This window comes from Cuculus canorus, chromosome 2, assembly GCF_017976375.1.
Source record: "Cuculus canorus isolate bCucCan1 chromosome 2, bCucCan1.pri, whole genome shotgun sequence".
NCBI lineage: Eukaryota > Metazoa > Chordata > Aves > Cuculiformes > Cuculidae > Cuculus > Cuculus canorus.
The window spans coordinates 9867765-9887664 of record NC_071402.1 but is presented as its reverse complement, the minus strand read 5'-3'; the positions used below and the strand labels follow the sequence as shown (position 1 = coordinate 9887664).

The 19900-nt window shown below is 36.8% G+C and overlaps 1 protein-coding gene across 7 annotated transcripts in view; it reads left to right on the top strand.

The window, feature by feature from the left end:
* PHF20L1 (PHD finger protein 20 like 1) overlaps window positions 1-19833 on the top strand; it is a 59061-nt gene extending 39228 nt beyond the window's left edge. For 4 of the 7 annotated variants that reach the window (XM_054057143.1, XM_054057142.1, XM_054057144.1 and 1 more), the window contains 8 exons: window positions 1843-2007; window positions 2395-2576; window positions 4487-4586; window positions 5756-5842; window positions 6754-6949; window positions 7164-7533; window positions 10983-11145; window positions 11878-19833. In XM_054057143.1, coding sequence (XP_053913118.1) covers window positions 1843-2007; window positions 2395-2576; window positions 4487-4586; window positions 5756-5842; window positions 6754-6949; window positions 7164-7533; window positions 10983-11145; window positions 11878-12020 — 1406 coding nt within the window. In that variant the 3' untranslated portion in view covers window positions 12021-19833. The remainder of the gene's footprint in view (window positions 1-1842; window positions 2008-2394; window positions 2577-4486; window positions 4587-5755; window positions 5843-6753; window positions 6950-7163; window positions 7534-10982; window positions 11146-11877) is intronic. The other 3 variants (XM_054057148.1, XM_054057147.1, XM_054057145.1) reach the window with 1 other exon arrangement.
* Window positions 19834-19900: the final 67 nt, after the last annotated feature.

The following is a 19900-nucleotide window of genomic DNA, read 5'->3' as shown; positions in this document are numbered from 1 at the left end:
TATTTATACTGTTCTGTTATAGTGAGGTTTATAGCAGTAAAACATGAAGTAACCAACTCAACTACTCATTGAGTTGGCTCCCCTAAAGAGAATATACCTAGGAAATGTGTAGATAGTGTGGTTTTGACAGAAGGAGAAAGTAAATATGAACAGTGGCTTTATGGAAGGTATTGTAGTGAAGTATACTGTGAAACCCATTGCAGGAAAACTGTAGGTACAGGTGGTAGCAGGAATGCTTCCTACGGAAGGATGATTACTCACTTATATTCAAAGTAGTAAGTTTTAAGAGAAGTGGGGGCTGAGAGCTTGTTTAGCCTAGAGAAGAGAAGACTCTGAAGAGATCTTATAGCAGCCTTCTAGTACTTAAAAGGGGGCTGGGAAGGGGCTATTTATCAGTGATAGGATGAGGGGTAACGGTTTTAAACTGAAGGAGGGGAGATTTAGTTTCAGTATTAGGAAGAATTTTTTTCGTGTGAGGGTGGTGAGGTGCTGCAACAGGTTGCCCAGAGATTCTTGGAAGTGGCTGGAACTTCAGTCCCTCATTCCAATCTCTTCAGGTGCTGACACTACAGACCTATGGGCCCTCTGTGGTCTGACTCTGTTTGCTGGCACTCTGACCCCTGTTACACACACCTGCACACTAAATAGAGAGCTTCTCACTTCATTCAGAATTAGAAATGGAATTTTATAAGAATCACAGAATGGTTGAGGTTGGAAGGGACCCCTGGAGGTCCTCTGGTTCAGCCCTGCTGCCCAAGCAGGGCCATCAAGAGCCGGTTGCCGAAGACCGTGTCCAGATAGCTTTTGGGTATCTCCAAGGAGGGAGACTTCACTACCTCTACCAGCGCAGAAAGAACAGACTGTGCTGATTGGTCACGGGGCATGACCAGACAAATGTACTGATCAGCAAACCACTTACGCTTGACTGCTTCTTTTTATCCCTTTATTAATCTATTTTCCTCACAGTTGTCCCTCCTCAAATCACTTGGGTATAACCATTTTCCCCACCGTTGGTTCCTTCACTAAACATCCCATAATAAGTCTTGTGTAGGGGAAAATGCTTTTCTCCTACATCACATAGCATGCCCCTTGCCTGGGCTGCAACCTCTGTAGTCCATCCAAAAGGTGATCTGGAGAGCTACTCTGGGTAACACGTCATGATGGGTTTCACATCTGGATAATGGGAATGGTGGCACTGCTGGGACAGCGCTGGGAGGGGCCTGGGAATACTGTGTTTGTTTCCTGTTCATTATCCTCCTCTGGGCTTGTGCATACCCTCCTGGGATATTTCCAGGCCTATCCACTGAGCCATCAGCCCATTAAGTGTCTTAGGAAGGTTTTCTTTGGGTTCGCTGTGCTCCTCTGCAGGTGTGCAAACAAACTTTTATCACTTAACCTGACAGGACAGTCTGCAGCTACTTCTCAGAAACAGTTTTGGTAGTCCTACAAACAGGCTTCAGGCAAAAAGAGAGAAGCACTAGCAGCGTTTTTAAGGACAGCAGATAGTACAAGATGAATTGTGGGGGGGAAAAAATCTCCTGCATGGTGTTCTAGGAAAAATTATTCCTCTGTAATTTCAGAGATGGGTGTTAGGGGAGTTAAATGGGTAGTGCTTGTTTAGGTCTTAAAACTTCATTATGTTTTTTACAGGTAATTTTTTGTTAAAGTATGTTATGAAGAACTTTTGCCAATTCATATATACAGTTTCATCAGCCTATTAATACATCACTGCTGATATTACTCACTGCAACATTATGTTCAGAAATACACAATTATTTTTTTTTTACATTTGTCATAAACTATACTTTTGTAAAAGGGACTTATTTTCTTATACCTTTTCAGATTATTCGGATTATGAAGATAGTTCTGTGGAATACTTGGACAGGTGCTCCTCTCCATTAACAAGGTCCTCGGGGAGCTCTCTAACTTTGCGCAGCATGTTCTCAGAGAAGAATACATCATACCAGTATCCAAGAGCTATCTTGTCTGTTGACCTTAGTGGAGAAAGTAGGTTGGCTGAATGGCAGCTTTCAGTTTATAAGCTTAATTGCCTAAGAAAGAGGACTTTGAAGGAAATAATTTGTTTTATATTTTGGATTGTGGTGACTGGCTTACACTTCATCTATTTAAATCAAAATGCTTACGCTCCTCAAGCTTTTATGCATGGTACTTGGCTTAGCTTAAGTGCTGTTACTCTGCTCCTGAGGAGATCACATTAAAGGCATTTTACAGAATTCTTAAAAAAATCTAATGTTCCAGCAGTGTTTGAGAGTGATTTTTTTTTTTTTTTTGCTATAACCTTTGCAGGTTAAAATTTTTGACTGCAAACCCACCTTTATTTCTGTAAAGTATTGCATCTCTGCACACACAATTTCACGTTTTTATTTTCACTAGACCTTTCAGATGTGGAGTTCTTGGATGATTCCTCTACAGAGAGTTTGTTACTTAGTGGTGATGAATACAATCAGGACTTTGATTCAACTAACTTCGAAGAGTCCCAGGATGAAGATGATGCTCTCAATGAAATTGTTAGATGCATTTGTGAACTGGATGAAGAAAATGGCTTTATGATTCAGGTAAAGAAATTTGAGGGGAGGGGTATATTTTCCATGCAAATTTCTTTCTTTTGAAAGATGCCCTTTTGATGTGTTGGAGACTGAAATCACATAGAGAGCTGTAAAAAGAAGTGAACAATAACAAAATGTTTGTGTTCTGCACTTGGTGGGACTCTGTTCATTGTACACTGAACAATTGCTCTAGGATGGTTTTCTCTAACAAAGTGATATGTAGAACAGGTTTGTAAGAAAAGGTAACCTTTTTCTGTACAGCCAGTTGTTAAATTGGGAGTAAAGTATCCTTTCCCGCACAAAAAATGTTGCTTCTGTCCACAGACCGTTGCAGTTACACCAGCGCTTCTGGTTTGGCTGCTGCGCTTTGCAGTACCAGTTGTAGAAGCCACTTTGCTTACCATAAATGTAGCTCAGCTATATCCAAGATCTCTGCTATACAAACACAAATATTGTCAGTAACTGTGATGTGTGTCATGTGTGTGCTTCATCTTTAGAAGAGCAGTTCTCAAACTGGAAACCACTAGCTGGTTTTAGAAATTGCTAAGAATTTAAATTTTATTTGGTGTAGAAAAATGGGAAGAGTATACAGTGTCTATGTAGTGTTCAGGTGATAATGGATTGCAACAACTGCTGCTTATTTATTTGTACTCCAATGAGGAGTACAAATTTCCCATCTAGTAATAAATAACTTCAAGTGTCTCTAGGAATTCATAATATAGTGATTAGATCAGATGCTGGCAACAGTGAGGAAAAACTCAGTTGTCAGTAACTTTAAAAAAGCCATGAACTTCCTGTGTATTTTACTCCACTCGAAAACCAGGTTTGTATTAAACAATTTGTGGTACAGTTTCTGTTGAAAATAATGAGCGTTTTTAGTTGAGATTTGAAGGAAGCAAGTATGACTGTCCTGTGAAAATGGACTTTTGGAAAGCAGCAGAAAGACCTAAAATGAAGGACAGAAAGGGTGTCACTGCAAGCAGAGATGCAGTGCTGTCTGGAGGACCTCAGCAGACTTCAGCTATGGTAGCAATATGTAAAAGTGAGCCAGTGTAGTGAACTTTGGAGAGAGAAAAAGGAATGGTACCCATAGAGGCATGATGAAGAAAGGTGACTTCAATGATTTGAGGCTTGAAAGCATGTGAAAGCAAAGAGGAGAGACTTTCAGTAGTAAACTGGTAGGTTTTTAGAACACAGGCAATGCTGAGTTGAGAAAGAGAAATGTTTTTTTTTTTAAGTGGTAGTTTCCTGCCCGTTTCTGAAATCCAGTGACAGCCATGTTTTGATTGCTTCTCCTCTTCATGCCTTGTCACATTGAGAGCGAAGAGTTTGCTATTTTTAGGCTCCCATGTCTTACCACTTCTATTTTGCTCTCCTATTCTCTTGTTTCTCCTCTTTCATTTTCTCTTCGTTTTCTTTTTCTTTTAGATTTTCCATTGGTGCGATATTAAAAACACATCTTTCTAGCGCACTGGAGAGATGCTTTGTAAATATAAATAATTAAACTGAAGAGTTTTCTACTTTTCACTGTTATGCTGTAATGTATTACATTATCTTTCTACTTTACTGTAATATTATACTCCTGTCTTATGTTTCACTACTAAATATTTAGGTGCTAAGATATTGAATGTTGTAATAAAATACTATAAAATATTACATCTTCAATTTCTTTTTTTTTTTTCCAGTCTGGAATTTGTGGTTGAGGTAACTTTCAGAACTAGAGTGATTTTTTTTTTTTTTTTTTTTTAGCATGACGTCTTTGCCTACACAAATTGCCCAACTAAAATAATCTTACTCAAAGCAGCTATTTAAGTTAAACTACTGTCGTCTGCGTTTTGACGATACAAGAAATAGCTTCTGATTCTTTAATCTACTTATCTCAGTTTTAGTTTTTGCTTTTGTTTTGTTTCCAATGTCAGTGTGAAGAGTGCTTGTGTTGGCAGCACAGTGTATGCATGGGACTGTTGGAGGACAGCATTCCAGATCAGTACATCTGTTATATCTGCAGAGATCCACCAGGTATGGGTAAACCACCTTTATTTGCAGCTGTCTGCTTGGGATTTTTAAGCAGAGATTTAAGCATTGCTTAAATTTGTAAAGCTTTGTTTTGTGTTCTCTCTTGTACTTCTTTGGGGCAAGTGATTCTAAGTTTGGCTCTGAGCAGAATCTTATTTTCTTGTTGGTTCAGCTTTGCTAAATCTTATTAATTCATAATTACCATTACTTTAGTTATTGAAACTTAATTCCCCCCAAAACTTAGTACTTTTTCCTGTCATTGTAGTCTGAAAAGTCTTCCTAAACAAATCATTCCTGTTCAGCGATGTTTTGCCTGTACTTGCAATCACATCTATTCATTTAAATGTTTCTTTTTTTAGAGAAAAAGGACTCATTACCACAGTACATTCCAATATACTGTGGGTGATGTTTTATATCAATTTGACTTTTGTAAGGTTTGTGTTTGTCCAGAAATGTGTAAAGAAAAGTTTGGAGCTGAATATGGAAAATATGAAAAAAATATAACACTTATTTTGGTAAACAGTACTGCATGAACAGCACCTCTTGAATTTGAGATTGTGTGGGTTATTTTGAACTGGTAAGAATTAGGAAAAGTCTATTTACTTTTAAGCTTAATTTGATGAAGAAAATGTTGATTTAAAAATTACTCTGTTTGTAAACCTATTTTTCTTAGCAGTTATTTGGAGAAAAACTATACAATTTGGAAGAAAGTTCTAAATATTCTTCCTGACAGTTAATACAAACACATGTACGTGTCTTCTGGTGAAATATCCAACAATCCTTCGTTTCAAAAGGGCAGTCAGACTGCACCCCCAAATTTACTTTCATTCTGAATTTAAGAAATGAAGTCTGAAAACTGTTTGCAGAGGTATAAAAAAGTTTTTATCAGTTATTTTTTAGAAGAAAATTTAAGAAAATGGAGCTGGACAGATGTGGCTTCTTCCATTTGCCCCAATCTGAATGTAAATTTGTGGTATAAAGTCTTTTTTGGTAGTTGTGTGCTGTACTTGTTGAGCAGTCAAGCTTTTTCTTATTAAAATCAACTAATTTGTCTTGTCTTCTTTCCCTGCACTGTACTAGGTGCCTCGTTATCCCCTGCTATGCAGAGACTGTGTCCCTAACTTATATCTTCTCTCCCTTCCTAACCAATACTTCTTTTCTTTCTATGTCAGGAGAAAAAGGTCATTCACAATGTCAGTATTTTAAAGTGTATTGGGATAATGGGCAGAAAGGAGATAGACAGGGTATTCTCCTGAAAGGTATGAAGGGCTTCCATCAACCCATTCTTTGTTCTGTATATGATGATAGTCTGGTATGAAATTGGGTGTAAGATATTGCGGTCTCAGTCAGTCTGTTTGTCTGGGTTCTTCATTGTAAGCAACGATATTGGAATAATTAGCGTTATACATTTCTAGTTTTGTTTTTTTGTTTTATTTTTGTGGTTTATGGGTTTTGGTTTGTTTAAATAGTTACTAAGTTACTATAGAAGCATTAGCTAAATACTAATTCATGCCTACTGGGTTAAGATTGTAGATATTGCTGTAGCGTGGGAGACCTAAGGCCCATTTACATTAATATCCGATCTGTTGGTTTCTGGTAAAAGGCACATTAAAAGGAAAGTGTAGGAGTTCTGATTTTTTTTTTTTTTTTTATGAAGCCTTCTCTTAGCTTCTAATATAGATCTTGACTTCAGTATTGAAGGAAAATACTTGTCTTTTAGAGACAATCTAGGTGTTTTGAATAAGTCCATATAAAATCCACTCTCTTAACATCTCTTGGCAACTTAGATTTTCTTTTTTTAAAAAGTAAGCTGCAGTGGCTAGATAAATAAAATGCCAATTTACACATTTTTTTTTCTTGCAGTTAGGTTGATGACAGCACAGTTCTTAATATCCTGTAATTGGGTTGCAAAGGTGATTAGATTTTAATTTCAAATGCCAGTTAGAGAAGTCTTGAGATTTCAGGTTTATTTTTGGGTTTAAGTGTTAAGAGTTTCCTCTTAATCCATGAAAATTAAATTTTAATATGTTAATAGTAAAACCTTGAATCATCCTTTAATGGATGGTAGGAGACATTAGGAGAGTACACCGTATAGTTATAGCACTGTATTTTTAAATACACTTCTATTGTGCCTTTGGGTGGCCCTCAATTTATTTATTACTTACCCCAGGTCAGAGATGGAGTGCCAAATATCTTTATGATAAGGAGTGGCTAAACAATGGACACATGTGTGGATTATCATTTTTGAAAGAAAACTACTCTCATCTTAATGCCAAAAAGATTGTGTCTACACATCACCTACTGGCAGATGTGTATGGTGTAACTGAAATATTGCATGGACTGCAGCTGAAGATTGGGATATTGAAGTAAGTATCAGTTCAAGGTTTATTCTCTGCCTTTATATATTTAAGTAGCAAAAACTACCATTATTCCATGTACATTATTCTTTCGCATTTAAGTTCTTACTTGTATAATAGTTTAAATAATTGAAGTGCAAGAAGTAGCCAAGTTGGATGCTTAATAGTTCAGTGCTGTAAGTGGTGTTCTCTAACTTGCCTTTTTTTCTTCCCTTCCTTGCAGAAATAAACATCACCCAGACCTTCATCTCTGGGCTTATTCAGGGATGCGAAAAGAACAAGAGCAAATAACTGTTGGGGTAGAGAAAAAAATAGTGACTTTGCCGGATGCCATTAATCCAACTGAAAGGACGTGTCGTGGTCAAAACCATAAAGAGCCCCCCAGTATACCCCTGAAGATGGAAGAAACATACATCACAAGTGAGCACAGTTACCAAAAACCGCAGAGTTTTGGTCAAGACTGCAAAGCAGTCACTGACCCTATGAGCTCAGATGATGAAGATACAAGTAGTTTTGAGGAAGATCAAGAATTTCACACAGAAAATAAAAACTGTTTACAATATTCTTTTAAAGATGATGGCATGAATGAGCAGGTAAGTATCATTCTTCTTCTGGGAAGTTTCTTAGTTGGAAAAATATTCAGTCTGATAAACTCAGGTGCATACAAGTATTGAGAGGTGTTCATTGTTATGAGCGTCGACTTATATATTCTATCAAATCAGTCAGCAGAGATCACTAAAAGGAAAGCTGGATCACTGGAATAGTTTCAGGTGAAGTATACCCATCTCAGCTGGTGAATGAAGTGCAGAGTACGGTTAAATTATTGCCTATGTTAAAACTGTTTATGCTCAATACAGTGTTTGGGGAAGGGAGGCAAGCCTATACTTAAGATGCAGAGTCTTGAAACAGAACTTACAAGTGTTTTGCAAGGTGAAGAAAACGAGACACTTCCATTTTTTTCTCAAGTCTGCTTTCTACGTGTTTCTTTTGTTGTTGTATGTTAAACTGAGATTTGTAATACTGTTTATTGTACCATATTCTTTTGAATGCAACACTGTCTGGAATTATGTCCACAAGTAATGATTTACTAACCAACTAATTTCACCTCATGTGCAACTTCTTTTGAGTCTCTTGTATTGCATATTTCTTCTAATTAAATATTTCACGGGTGTTTAGTCAGGATTATACTTGGCTATTGAAACGTGTCTTATTTTTCCATTAACGGTTTGAATCCATTACTTTGTGGAAAAGATCTGAAACTTGTTACTCTGGTTTTAGTGAAGAGTTCTCTTTGAGCAAAAAAACAAAGTAAACCAAACCTTTGTGTTTTCTACAATATCAACTGTGTGAGAATAAATTACCCCACTTATCCCCCTTTTGAAGTACAGTTTCTGGTGTGGAAGAAATGAGTAAGATATATCTTTTTTTCTCTTAATTTTAGTTTTAAACGTGGCATGTCATCTCTATAGTTAGAATGGAAAATTTTGGCACATTCTAGTTAGAAATAACTGTCTGCTAAATCGCATGATTATACTCAGTTTGTCTGCTAAGGAGACATAGAACAGTGTGAAATATACTTTCCTTCCAACAGTAGCCTAAATTGTCATTGTAAACAGTATTTTTAGAATTAAAAGAAAATATATGTGAGTGGTGAAACAAAATTAATGTTTCCTTCAGAGACTAAGGCATATATCTATAAAGCAAATGCTCGCTGTTTTAAACCAGGGTGTTTGAGACAGTGTCAGAGTACTCTTGTCTTTGGGACACCGTACTTCACCTTGTTATCCATAGTCAGCCTTAATAAGCCTTGAAAGATGCAATAAGGCAACTGAAGAGGCCGTTTTTGTTTCTTGAACGTTTTTGTGCTTACCTTAAAACCATGATGACACTGGCATTGAAGAGCTATTTTTGTATGACCTAACTTTACTGTAAGGTGCTTTCTTCACTTCTCTGGGGCTTTGGATTCTCCCTTCTAGCATCCCACAGCACCTTGAATATTCTGTTTTTCATACTGTTTTGTCTTATCCTAACCTACATTGCTGTACGTATCTTCTTTTCTTTTTTAGAAAGCGTTCAGATTGACTATTATCAAGTCCCTTTTTGGACAATTAATTATCTGTAAAATTGTGTTAAATTTCCTTGTTCTTGCTTCTGAAAGCATCAGCCTTCCTCACCTGAAGCTCCTGTTTATTTCTTCTTCACAAGCTGGATCCTGTACTTGGCTTCTCTTGCCATTTCTGCCACTGCTTCCTGATTGCGTACATTGATCTCTTAGCTTACAGAAGGACCTGTTTGATTTTGTGTTTTATATTTTCAAGGAGCATTTACTAGCCATTTGAATAAATGCAGGGGTCATGCAAAGGAAAAAGAAATCTTTAATAATGTTAAGTTACATAAGCTTTTAAGATTTTATCTAACTTGCTGCAGTGGACATATAAAAGATTCACCTAACAGATGATCTTGGTTTTAGAATTATGGACTAAAGTCATCATACAGCAAGGGAAAACCAGCATTCTTCTTGCATGGTTTGAGAGATGATCTGAAATTGTAAGAAATGAGACATTTCTTATTTACATAGGAAATATCCTTTGTAAGGATTAGTAACAGTTTTAATAGTGAAAACACTGTGGAGGCAAACTGTGCCTTGAGAGATGAAAGATTTTATCTGAAAGGTTTGAGATTTTAGAGGCTTTTATGACTTCTAAAATCTGTCTTTGGTAAATAACTCCTTTAATGGATATTATCAGCATTAAGGATACTTGTCCTTCAGGTCTCGCTCATAAAACTGACAGCAGGTCTGTCCAAGTTTTGGTTTTTTAATTGCTTGTAAGTCTTAGAATCAACCATTACGTTTTTTGCTTAAGAAGTATCTTAAAATCCGTTGACCTCTTGTTTTCTTCTTTCCCTCTCCTCTCATTCTTCTCATACTTGACTGGATGAAGTAATACTTTATGAAAAATATGGTGTTAAAGTCTTTTATTATGTAACAGAAAAAAATTAGTTGAGCACTTAATCAGGGACATGTATTAATATGGTAAAATTCACACCTTGCTCGGGCATTTGCTGTGAAATGATGCTATGTGAGCACATGTATCCAGCATTTTAGTCCTTAAAATAGAATCATCACTAATGAAAGAAATTCATCAGGTATGAAATCATAGTGGATGTAAAATGGAAACTGTGAATCCTGCTAGTTAATGTAGATGCTGAACACTTTAACTCATTAAATCCAGTATACTTCCTTTGGTCATTTCCATTAGCTGCAACATCAAATACAGAAAGATGAGGAACTCGTGTATTATCTCTGACTTGCTGTGAAGATGAAGTCAGTCTTCCTCAGATACTCTGTCTATATAACTCTGCATGTTACTACCCTTGTAACTGTCCCTAAACATGTTCAATTCTGTCCCAGACTTGTGCTTGCAAGTTATGTGGGACCATGGCAATGGCAGGAAGACATGTCTTTTGTCCTAATGAATAAATAGGATGGCCAGCGTATTTGTGCAGAATGATGACTTCTGTCATCTTGGATATTACTGCTTTTTCATAGAATCATAGAATGGTTTGGGTTGGAAGGGACCTTTACAGGTCATGTAGTCCAGTCCCCAGTTTTAGGGAGTTTTCCTTCATTGTCTGGCTAAAGCTCAAACAAACCTTAGGGTTTTGCACATTTCTGATGGCAGGAGACTGATGCAGTCCAGCACTTAATGATTTAAGTAATGATTTATTTAAAAAGGGCACAGAAATGCAGTCTGTCTTACTGCATTAAACAAAGTGCTTGAACTGGTAAACTTTACCTTTTACCTTGTTCCGCTGGTGCTATACATGCTTGTTTGTATGAATTTGCACTTTGTTTAGTTTGGTCTATCGGTGTGTCATGATAGATTGCTTTTTGAATAAGCTTTTTGTCAAGTAGATGGAAAGACAATTCTAAAACAGCATAGTTGAGCATGTGACTCATGTTGAAATCAACACCAGAAATTAAAAAACAAAACAACTCTCTTAAATTACAATTTTTTTTCTTTCTGTTGCTCCTATGAAGAACTCTGCTGAAGGAAACACTGTGTTTGTTTGTAATGAAAGAAAAGGCTCGGAAGAACAAATGGACACACATCTTCAATGGCAGCTAAATCTCCTTACCCATATAGAGAATGTTCAGAATGAAGTCACCAGCAGAATGGACCTGATTGAAAAAGAAGTTGATGGTAACTGCATTGCAAGACACTTTTTAATACACCTATAGCAACATCTTTCATAGGTTAAAGGTGATGTGAGGCACTGAGGATGTGTTTTTAAGAACTGTAAATATTGCAGTACGTAAGTTTACTCACTAGTCATAGAAATTAAGAACAAGGGGAGATTGCATTCTAGTCATGGGAGTTATCTTTTGACAAATAAAGTTGTCTTATTACTGTTTGCAGTTTTACTTTCAGTATTCCTGCTTATACGAGGCAGTATTTCTAAGCTTAACAGGGTTGACCTTTTCCCTTCTCTATCTCTACAAGCGTAGAAATTCCTTGAAAAATATTTGTTGAAGATTGGAAAACCATTTTGTAATCTGGACCTTGTCAACAGGAGCCTGTTAAAGTGACAGAAGCAAGCCCTGCATTTTTTGTTGCAGATCTGTTATAACTAGAAGGCCTTGATCTGAGGTTTCTTTTGTGCATGTAGATGGTAAATTGTTGTCTGAGGTTAAAATGTGTTCCTAAGTACGTTTTTCTAGTACAGTCAAATTGGAAGATTAATTTGGGTTGTTTGAGTGAAACACAGAATTAGTTTGTGTTTCCCCAATAAATATTTCTTCTTTTAAATAAAAATCACAACCTCAGTGTATTTTCCCTTCTTAAAATAGACAGAATAAGAAAGAAAAGGTTTAATTTCTTATGAAAACTGTTTCTCAAAGACTTATTCTAATCAGCTTCTTTTCCTTCCTGTAGTTTTGGAAAGCTGGCTTGATTTCACTGGAGAACTTGAACCACCAGATCCTCTGGCAAGATTGCCTCAGCTCAAGCGACGTATCAAACAGCTCTTAATTGACATGGGGAAAGTACAGCAAATAGCAACACTTTGCTCTGTATGACAAAAGGAAGAATAAAGAAATAAAAATAGGGTTTTGACAGTGAATTTACTTACTAGCCGCAAGACTGACAGGAAGACAGCAAAAAGCTGAGCACTTAACTGGTTCTTTGCCGATTTCATTAATAGCTGAAGCTTTAGAGAGAGGAGAGTAAACCTAGAGTAAGGAATGTTATGTTTAAAATCTGAATATTCGATGTCCAAGCTTCAAAATGTATTATGTTACATAATGAGAAATGATTTTATGATGTTAATGTGCTAAAAAAGAAACTCCCCATATATATGAATGCTGAACAAACACAAACCCTGCAAAGATCAACGCTAGGATTTTGAAACCTTTGGCAAAAACATCTAAATTCGCAGAATTCCACTGACAAGAATTCTTGAACTGATTTTTAATGAATTCTCTTTACCTTGCTAGTGAAAGTTAGACACAGAGATCTGTATCCTCTCTACAAGGAAAGTTTTTTTAGATTATTTCCTTCTCTCATGAATGTTCAGAAGAATGGACATGCTAGCTTTGATTTTTGAAAGAAATTACTTATCATGGTCTCCTTTTTAAAGTATTTTTTAAAATAGAAATCCTTATTACAGCACCCTTAGGCTCCTTTAAAACAAGTGGCAAAATAGTGGTCAGATGTGCCAAATAATACTAAAACCACTGGGATGAGAGTTAAATTGTGACTTTCATGAAGATTTCTTCCACAGTCCTACTCGGTGCCAGCAATCAATCCAAAATTGTATCTAGTTTGTATTTTTTTTTTTTATTTTCTATTGCAGTATTCAGGATTCAAGGTACAATTTTTGTCCTGGGTAGCGCTTTTCTGGTGTTGGCCCTCTGAGGCGTTACTGTCCTCAACTGGGATGAGGAATGGTAAGAGCAGCAAAACCGTCTGTGGCTGTGAATAGCCTAAACCACTAGAATAAATATCACAAGATACTTTATCCAAGATGTTTTTATAAAATCTTTCAGCTTCAGTGAATGAGACATCATGAAACCAAAGGCAACCTACTTGCTCTGTTAGCTCTTGCTGGATTTTTAGCCCAGGATTTTCCCTGTGCTTTTAAGTTGCCGCTGTACCCAGTGCTACGTACATATTTGTATGTATATGTGTATAGTTACACATGTACATATATGCATACTATATACCTTTATATCTACACGTCTAGTTTTATTACAATAGACTATAAGAACTGGTGGTTAACATGAAATGTTACCTTTTAACAAGCAGTTTCTAAGATTGAAAATAATGTATGTACAGGTTTTGAAATTTGTAAAATATGACTGTTAAAAGGAGGCTATTTAACTGATGACATTAAGATACTTGAACATTTTATGCCTCATGTCTGTTTATCAGTTCTAGTTATCTGTATAAATGCATTTTAGAACCGATAGACAGTAAACTTGAATTTACCTTTTGATAAGAGTACAAGCCACTGTACATTCAAAAATTATTTAAATTTGCAAACACACTGTTCTATATGTAAGGTACTGTATGTAAAACTGTTTATTAAAACTATTCTGCATACTCTACGTTTTCCACTTTTCTTCCTGATCTACATACAGATGTAAAAAAGAAGTGATTGATATAATGTACAGACTATCAAAAATCAAAAACTCTTGGAATGCCTTTTGAGGATGCATAAAATTGAAAAATGTGCCAAAGATGGATTATCTGGGAAAGACTTTGCAACCAGTGCATTGAACTTTCATGATAAAACCATTATTGAGAGAGAGCAGCATGGCTGGTTCACTGCTAAAATAAACCAACCCTGACATTTCCCTTCTGTCTATCATGTCTGAAGTGAGTTGTCACTCTTGATGTCCAAAGCAATGTGTAAACCCCTGTTACAGAGTGGTTGCTATTTAAAAAGTCTCGCCACGTCATACTTCTAGGAGACATTACAGAGCTACGTGGTGACATGGAAGTTAATTATGGAATCATGATTGGCAACTTCATAATGCAGAAAGAACAGAAGAGCTGAGGAGTTGTTGACATTTTTATAGCAACTGTTAATGAATAAAATACTCTGTTATGTACTTGGATGCTTAAATAACTGCTTCAAACAATATGAATAATTGAGTGACTTGCTTTTTGGATATGTGAGACTTGTTAATATCTTACACATTTGCTGCATATCCTTGAATGTAGTACTGTGTGTACTGTATAAGAGAAGTGTAAATACAGATGAATTACTTTATTTCAAAGTGGAGTGTATTTACATAATTTATACAGCATACACTGTAGCAATTTTATGCAATGTGTGTGCATGTGTGTGATGTAATATAATTGTAAATGTTACTGAAGGTAGAGGTGGTCCAGGAGGTTATGGATGGGAGAATGGAGGTTTGATTGTTAGTGCAGAGATGGAGGGTTGGTATCCTGAAAAAGAAATCATAAGGTTAAAGTTAAAGTTACTGTTGCAGCTTTAACTTCTGTCTTCTGTTTGTATATGTAATGGTCTCTAAATTTACACGAGTATGTAATTTTATTCCTCAGGATGCTGCCTTATTCAGGACAGACTGTGCTTGAAAAACAAATAATCTGTTCAGTATTTTTTATTTTCATTTCCTATATAGTCATGTATTATAAAAATTCCTGCAAGCATTCAAATCTAAGAAATACTATCCGAGTGTCCTTAGGGACAGTACCGTGATACGTTGTGTATTGCTTGAATGCTTCACAGACTTCTGAGTTTGCTTTCTCAAATCGTGACGTTAGTCTGTAACATGTGAACATTAGTTTTGGCCCCAGTTTCTCAAGTATTGAAAGGTTTGGGGTGCTTTTGAAGTTTTCTCTTAACACTTATAGGTCAAGTGCCATAAAAACGCTAAGTGTTTTGCACAAAATGTAGCCTACAGTTGATCGCTTTGCTCGTCTGCCACTTGAACCCACTATGATCTGGCTCGTAGCAGTATTTCTTCTAGCTGGCCTTATCGAGAGGATCTTTTTCCTGTAGGCATTGTTTTCCATCTGTCTTCCTGCTTCCTCTGTAAAGAAGCCAGGGACCTACACACAGCCTATTTGCAGTGTCATTTACTGGGGTGTGAATTGCCATTACTTGTTCTGTATGATGGAGGAGGCAGACCCTCTTTAAGTAGGAAATAGCGTATGGTGATGTAAGGACTGGTTTTGATACATGTACACAGAAAGGTAAAATTCTTAAATTTGCAGCCTTCTTTTAACTTGGTATAAGTTCTCAGTAGCAATAAAATGGAGATGCTACTGTACAGAAGCCTCTTGTGATTTCACAGGACTAAATGGTAAACTTGGAGAGCCTTTAAAAGCCCAGCTTTTGATCTGAGGATTAAGTTTTTTTCATGGAGGTATCAGGGTGAATCACTTCAAAGCCGTCTCTTTCCCATAATCATACAGTAGACATCTACATCAGGATTTCCGCATGTTTAGTTGAGGTGATAGCAGTGGAACACCAGTATTGCAGTCATAAATTAAATACAGTCTTGGTGACATGATCAGATATCGCATGATGGGGCTGTCTGTGTTTCAGTTACAAAACAGAGGTACTTCAAGTTATGTGGTAGGGAATGGGCTGGAAGATGCTTCCTGCTAACCCTTGAATAGGATTGATAAGTGCTGGTATTGTGGATATTCTGGCCTTAGATGCGTGAATCTTTGTTCAGATGTGGAGTAATTTACAGTGGTAGAAGCCTGTTGTCCTCTTTAAGATAATTAAAGAACGTGGGTTGCAATCTTGTGATAGATTTCATATATTTGCTGGGTGACAGCTGAAACTGTTCTTCCACGGATGCAGTCCTCTTGTATGGCTGACAACCACCTGTCTCAATTTTGCCTCTAGGCTTCTATGTGTTCTTATATGTTTGTTCTGCAGCTTGGATCTGTTTCTCTTTCTCAACTTTCTGCATTTTGTCATCTTCTGTGATGCCCAGAGGGTTTCACTCCTCCATTCTGGTGCCCAGTTCTATCTGGCTGCTGTGGAAAGCAGTCATAGGGAAGGGAAAAGCATCCTCTGCCCTTCTGTCCTCTGCCTCCAGTGTGTTCTATGAGCTGTGTACAGTTGGGATTGTGTGTATTGTCATCAAAATGTTGAGGTGGTTTTTGCTGCCTTCCCTCAGTAAGACTGTTCTGGTCTTGTGCAAATGAGGATCTCTTTGTACACCCATCTGACTTCTGACTTGATGAGACTAGAGTGAGTATTGCTGCAAAACCTCTCTGGCATTATTAAGCTCCAGAACTCCTTATCAGGGTGAAGGCTGGGATTTGTAAGGAGGTGCTTAAACATCACAGTAAAAAATTTAGAACTATTTTGATACTTGCAAACTAGAATATTTTTTGCTTTGTATTTGAAGGGAAACTGCGACTATTTTTCTTGGCTGAAACCTTAAAAGATGCAAAATGGATCCTGAACTGGAGCTTGATGTAAAAATTAGTAACAGAAACAGGGGGTGGGAAGAACTCTGCCAACAGGAGACTCATAACGCACGAGTGCAATCAGGCCATCTTGACTGCCTTGTGTTGTTATATGCAGGTGCCTATGTGTAAAGGTGCATGCAGTTGTGCCATCAATTTGCAAGTGATACTCATCTTTGCCATGTTGGTTTAGAAGTCTGGAACCATAGATTTTCTCTCTGTGGCTTAGAAAGGTTGTGGTACATGCATCTCAATTCTGGAGTTCTATTAAAGTCAGAGGCTTAATCACTTTTAACATGCCAGTTGATATCCTCACATTTTATTATTTGATGCTTTTTTTTTCTCTGTTGTACTGAGTCCATATGGCTTTAGGTGATGATTTTACAGAGGATGCTTGAAATACTTCAGTAATGGTTTTTATTATACTGTGTTATGTCCTGGGCACAGGGTGTGGGGGCCTGTCTTTAGCAATAACTATTATACACTATGTGTATATCTGTTTATATACGGAGAACAGTGTCAAGCGTGTAATGATGGTGAAAATACACTGCACAGAGAGCAGATGGTGCATTTGGCTGCCATTCTGCACCAGCCTGAACAAGTCAAATAAAACACTGGAGGCTGCATATAGGAAACGGACTAGTGTGAAAAGTCATTTAGTGAGTTTTCCTTTCCATACACACTGGGCCGGTGTGCAAACAGAAGATAAGCCAGCCTTATTCTATGAATTGAATAACTAAAGCTGGTTCAATTACTGTTTGCCTCAAACAGCAGCCTACCTTTCTGTAGAACTGGACAGAGCTGCCTCCGTTCAGCTGTCGCCTGTGCGCCAGTGTATTGTCACTATGTGCTCTGAGAGAGGTAGCAGTGCGCTATTATTAAATCTTCTATAAGAGAAGCGAAATACTTTCTTTTGTGAATTGTTTTTTATAATAGCAATAATGTTGACTGCATTCTAATACACAAAATAAAGGTCTGTTGAGATTGTTATGTGCCTGGGCTCCTATTTAGTGGACTTTTGCTTTGGTGAACTAGCGAGTGCTTGTATACATTCTAAAGCTTTAGGAAATCTTCAGTTGCATTTTTAGCCTCTAGTATACAGTAATTGATACTCACTTATTTGTACACATTGCAAAGCTTTAGGGAATCCTCCATTGTATTTTAGCCTGTAGGCAAATTATGCACTCAGTAGATTATTTACAGTATTGGATTACTTACTGTGTGGCAAAGTAATTGGAAAATTTTTCTATTCCTTAACTGCTTTGGCGTTTCAACAGTTTCAGGGTTTGAGTTTTGCAGTGCAGTCCATTCCTGGAAGGCAATGTCTTTCAACAGCACATCACAGTGTCTGCATCTCATCTTGTGGGCACATCTGCCTTCTAAGGGTGTTTCTAGTTTTCTGCCTTTGTACAATCCTCATTACAAAATAACTTCAATTGGCTTTTAGTGATTTTTTATATTTTAGTATTGCCTATAAGCGATTGTCCAGGACACTTTTATAGTAGGAAAAAAGCAAACAATGCTAAGAAAGTTTCTATCCTAGATGTACTGTGGAACAGGGTTCAAATGGTAAGTGGCAAGTGTATTAAATCAGACAGAATCTAAATGAGTTACTAACAGAGAAATATTATGTTCTTCGCAGCCAAAATAAACATGATCTTAAACATGCAAGCAATTACAGAATTTTAATTCTAAACATTTTAATCATTATTGAAGGTACAGTCTCAAAGCTTTTTCAAACTTAAGATAAAAGGTCAAATTGAGATCTTGGAGTGAATAATACACTGAAACACTTATTGTAATTAGCAGACTTATTAAAGAAGAAGTTTCCTGATTCAGACCAAACCTCTAGCCAGTCCAGTGTCTTATCTTCAGCAGAAATATGGTATAGCATTTGTAGAAACATAATGACTATAAGTGATCTGCACAAATTGGTCTTATGCTTAATGTATCCTTCAGTGCTGGTAAAGTGAGGTTTCCTTTACCAAATCTTCATGAAAACCATCAGTTTTATCAATCACTGACAGATCAGTGCTCCATGAGTTTGATCTATCTGTTTTTCAGTCATTTCTCTCTGCAAAAGCAGGTGGAATACTGAATTCCACAGCTTTGTTGTGTGGCAGAAGGAGCTGCGTTTGTTCTTGAACTTCCTTTCTGACTCCACTGCCTGTACGCTGTTGCCTTCAGATCAGAGAAGGTGAAGTACTGCATTATGAAAAGGAACAAAAGTAGTTTTATCCTACCAACACCACAAATTTGGTGCCCTGTCACTGTCCTTGCGTGACTGGCAGTGCCTTTTCTCATTAGCTTACTTTGGTCAAACCCTGACTTGATTCAGTATGTAAATCTTATCTTTCGTGACACTGCGGGTGGTAGAACTGCTTCTACTTGGGGTTTCAACACAATCTCCATCCAAGATGTCGTGAGAATAAAATAAATATTTTTTTACCTTGCAGCACTATGGTACTATTAGATAGAGGAGAACTATGTTATGTCCAATCGATAAGTAAAGAGAAATCAAATTTACCTGTCCTAAAAATGGTTCATTTCTGTAGTGACGAAGGCAAATTCAAATGTTCTTACATGGACTTCCTTAGGTCTTTTTTTACCAAAGGCATTTTGGTGGTAAATTATAATTTTTCTATAGCCAGCTGGCAAATTATAGTACCAAAAACCTGAGAAGCTCTCTGCCCACTTTTCTGATCTAACCAAGTGTAGTATAGAAGTTACTGGAATGCCCCTCATCATTCTTTCAATCTGAAGAATGTATCACGTATGAAGTGACTGAAACTTGTATTGGTGTGGCTATGCTTTTTTCCTTATTACCTTTTAGATTTGCATTTCATGAGGACTTCTTAAAACTTAATCATTGAGAGAAGTGCTTCACAAAGTCTTGCTATAGTTGTCTATGCCAAAATCATGTGACGAAGATTGAAATGAATGTCTCATTCTTGGAAAGAAATGTCCTAATTGTAAAACGTGGTTCTCCTCTATCTGTAAGTGTAATAAGTTGCTAACAAATGGTGTGAGTCTGGTTTTACCTGATTTTTTTCTTGAAACATGGCAGAGGGTTGTCCAATATTGGTGATTTATTTAACCCGGAGTAGTAGTTCATGATTTAAAAATAAATGAACTAATTGATATAGGCATAATTTGATAACTTTTTTAGTTCATGAATTGGTTGTTTCAAATTCACTACCTCATCCAGGAGGCTTCCTTATTAAGTTTGTTTCCTAAACTAAGGTTGACTTCTCAGGCTCAAGTTTTATTTGGGTGAGAGCAACTTTTCTGTGGACATAGATGTTGATATTTGTTCATATATAGGAATCATTTACCTTTGGGCTTTTCAATATGTAAAAATTGCACAAACTGTCTTTTCTGCTAAGAAAATGTATGCAAAACTGGAACAATTAATAAATGGTCTGCTTCTCCCTTGAGGCTATGATTTCAGTGTTTAATCACACAGATGGTTTTCTTTCCCTTCAGCAATTAT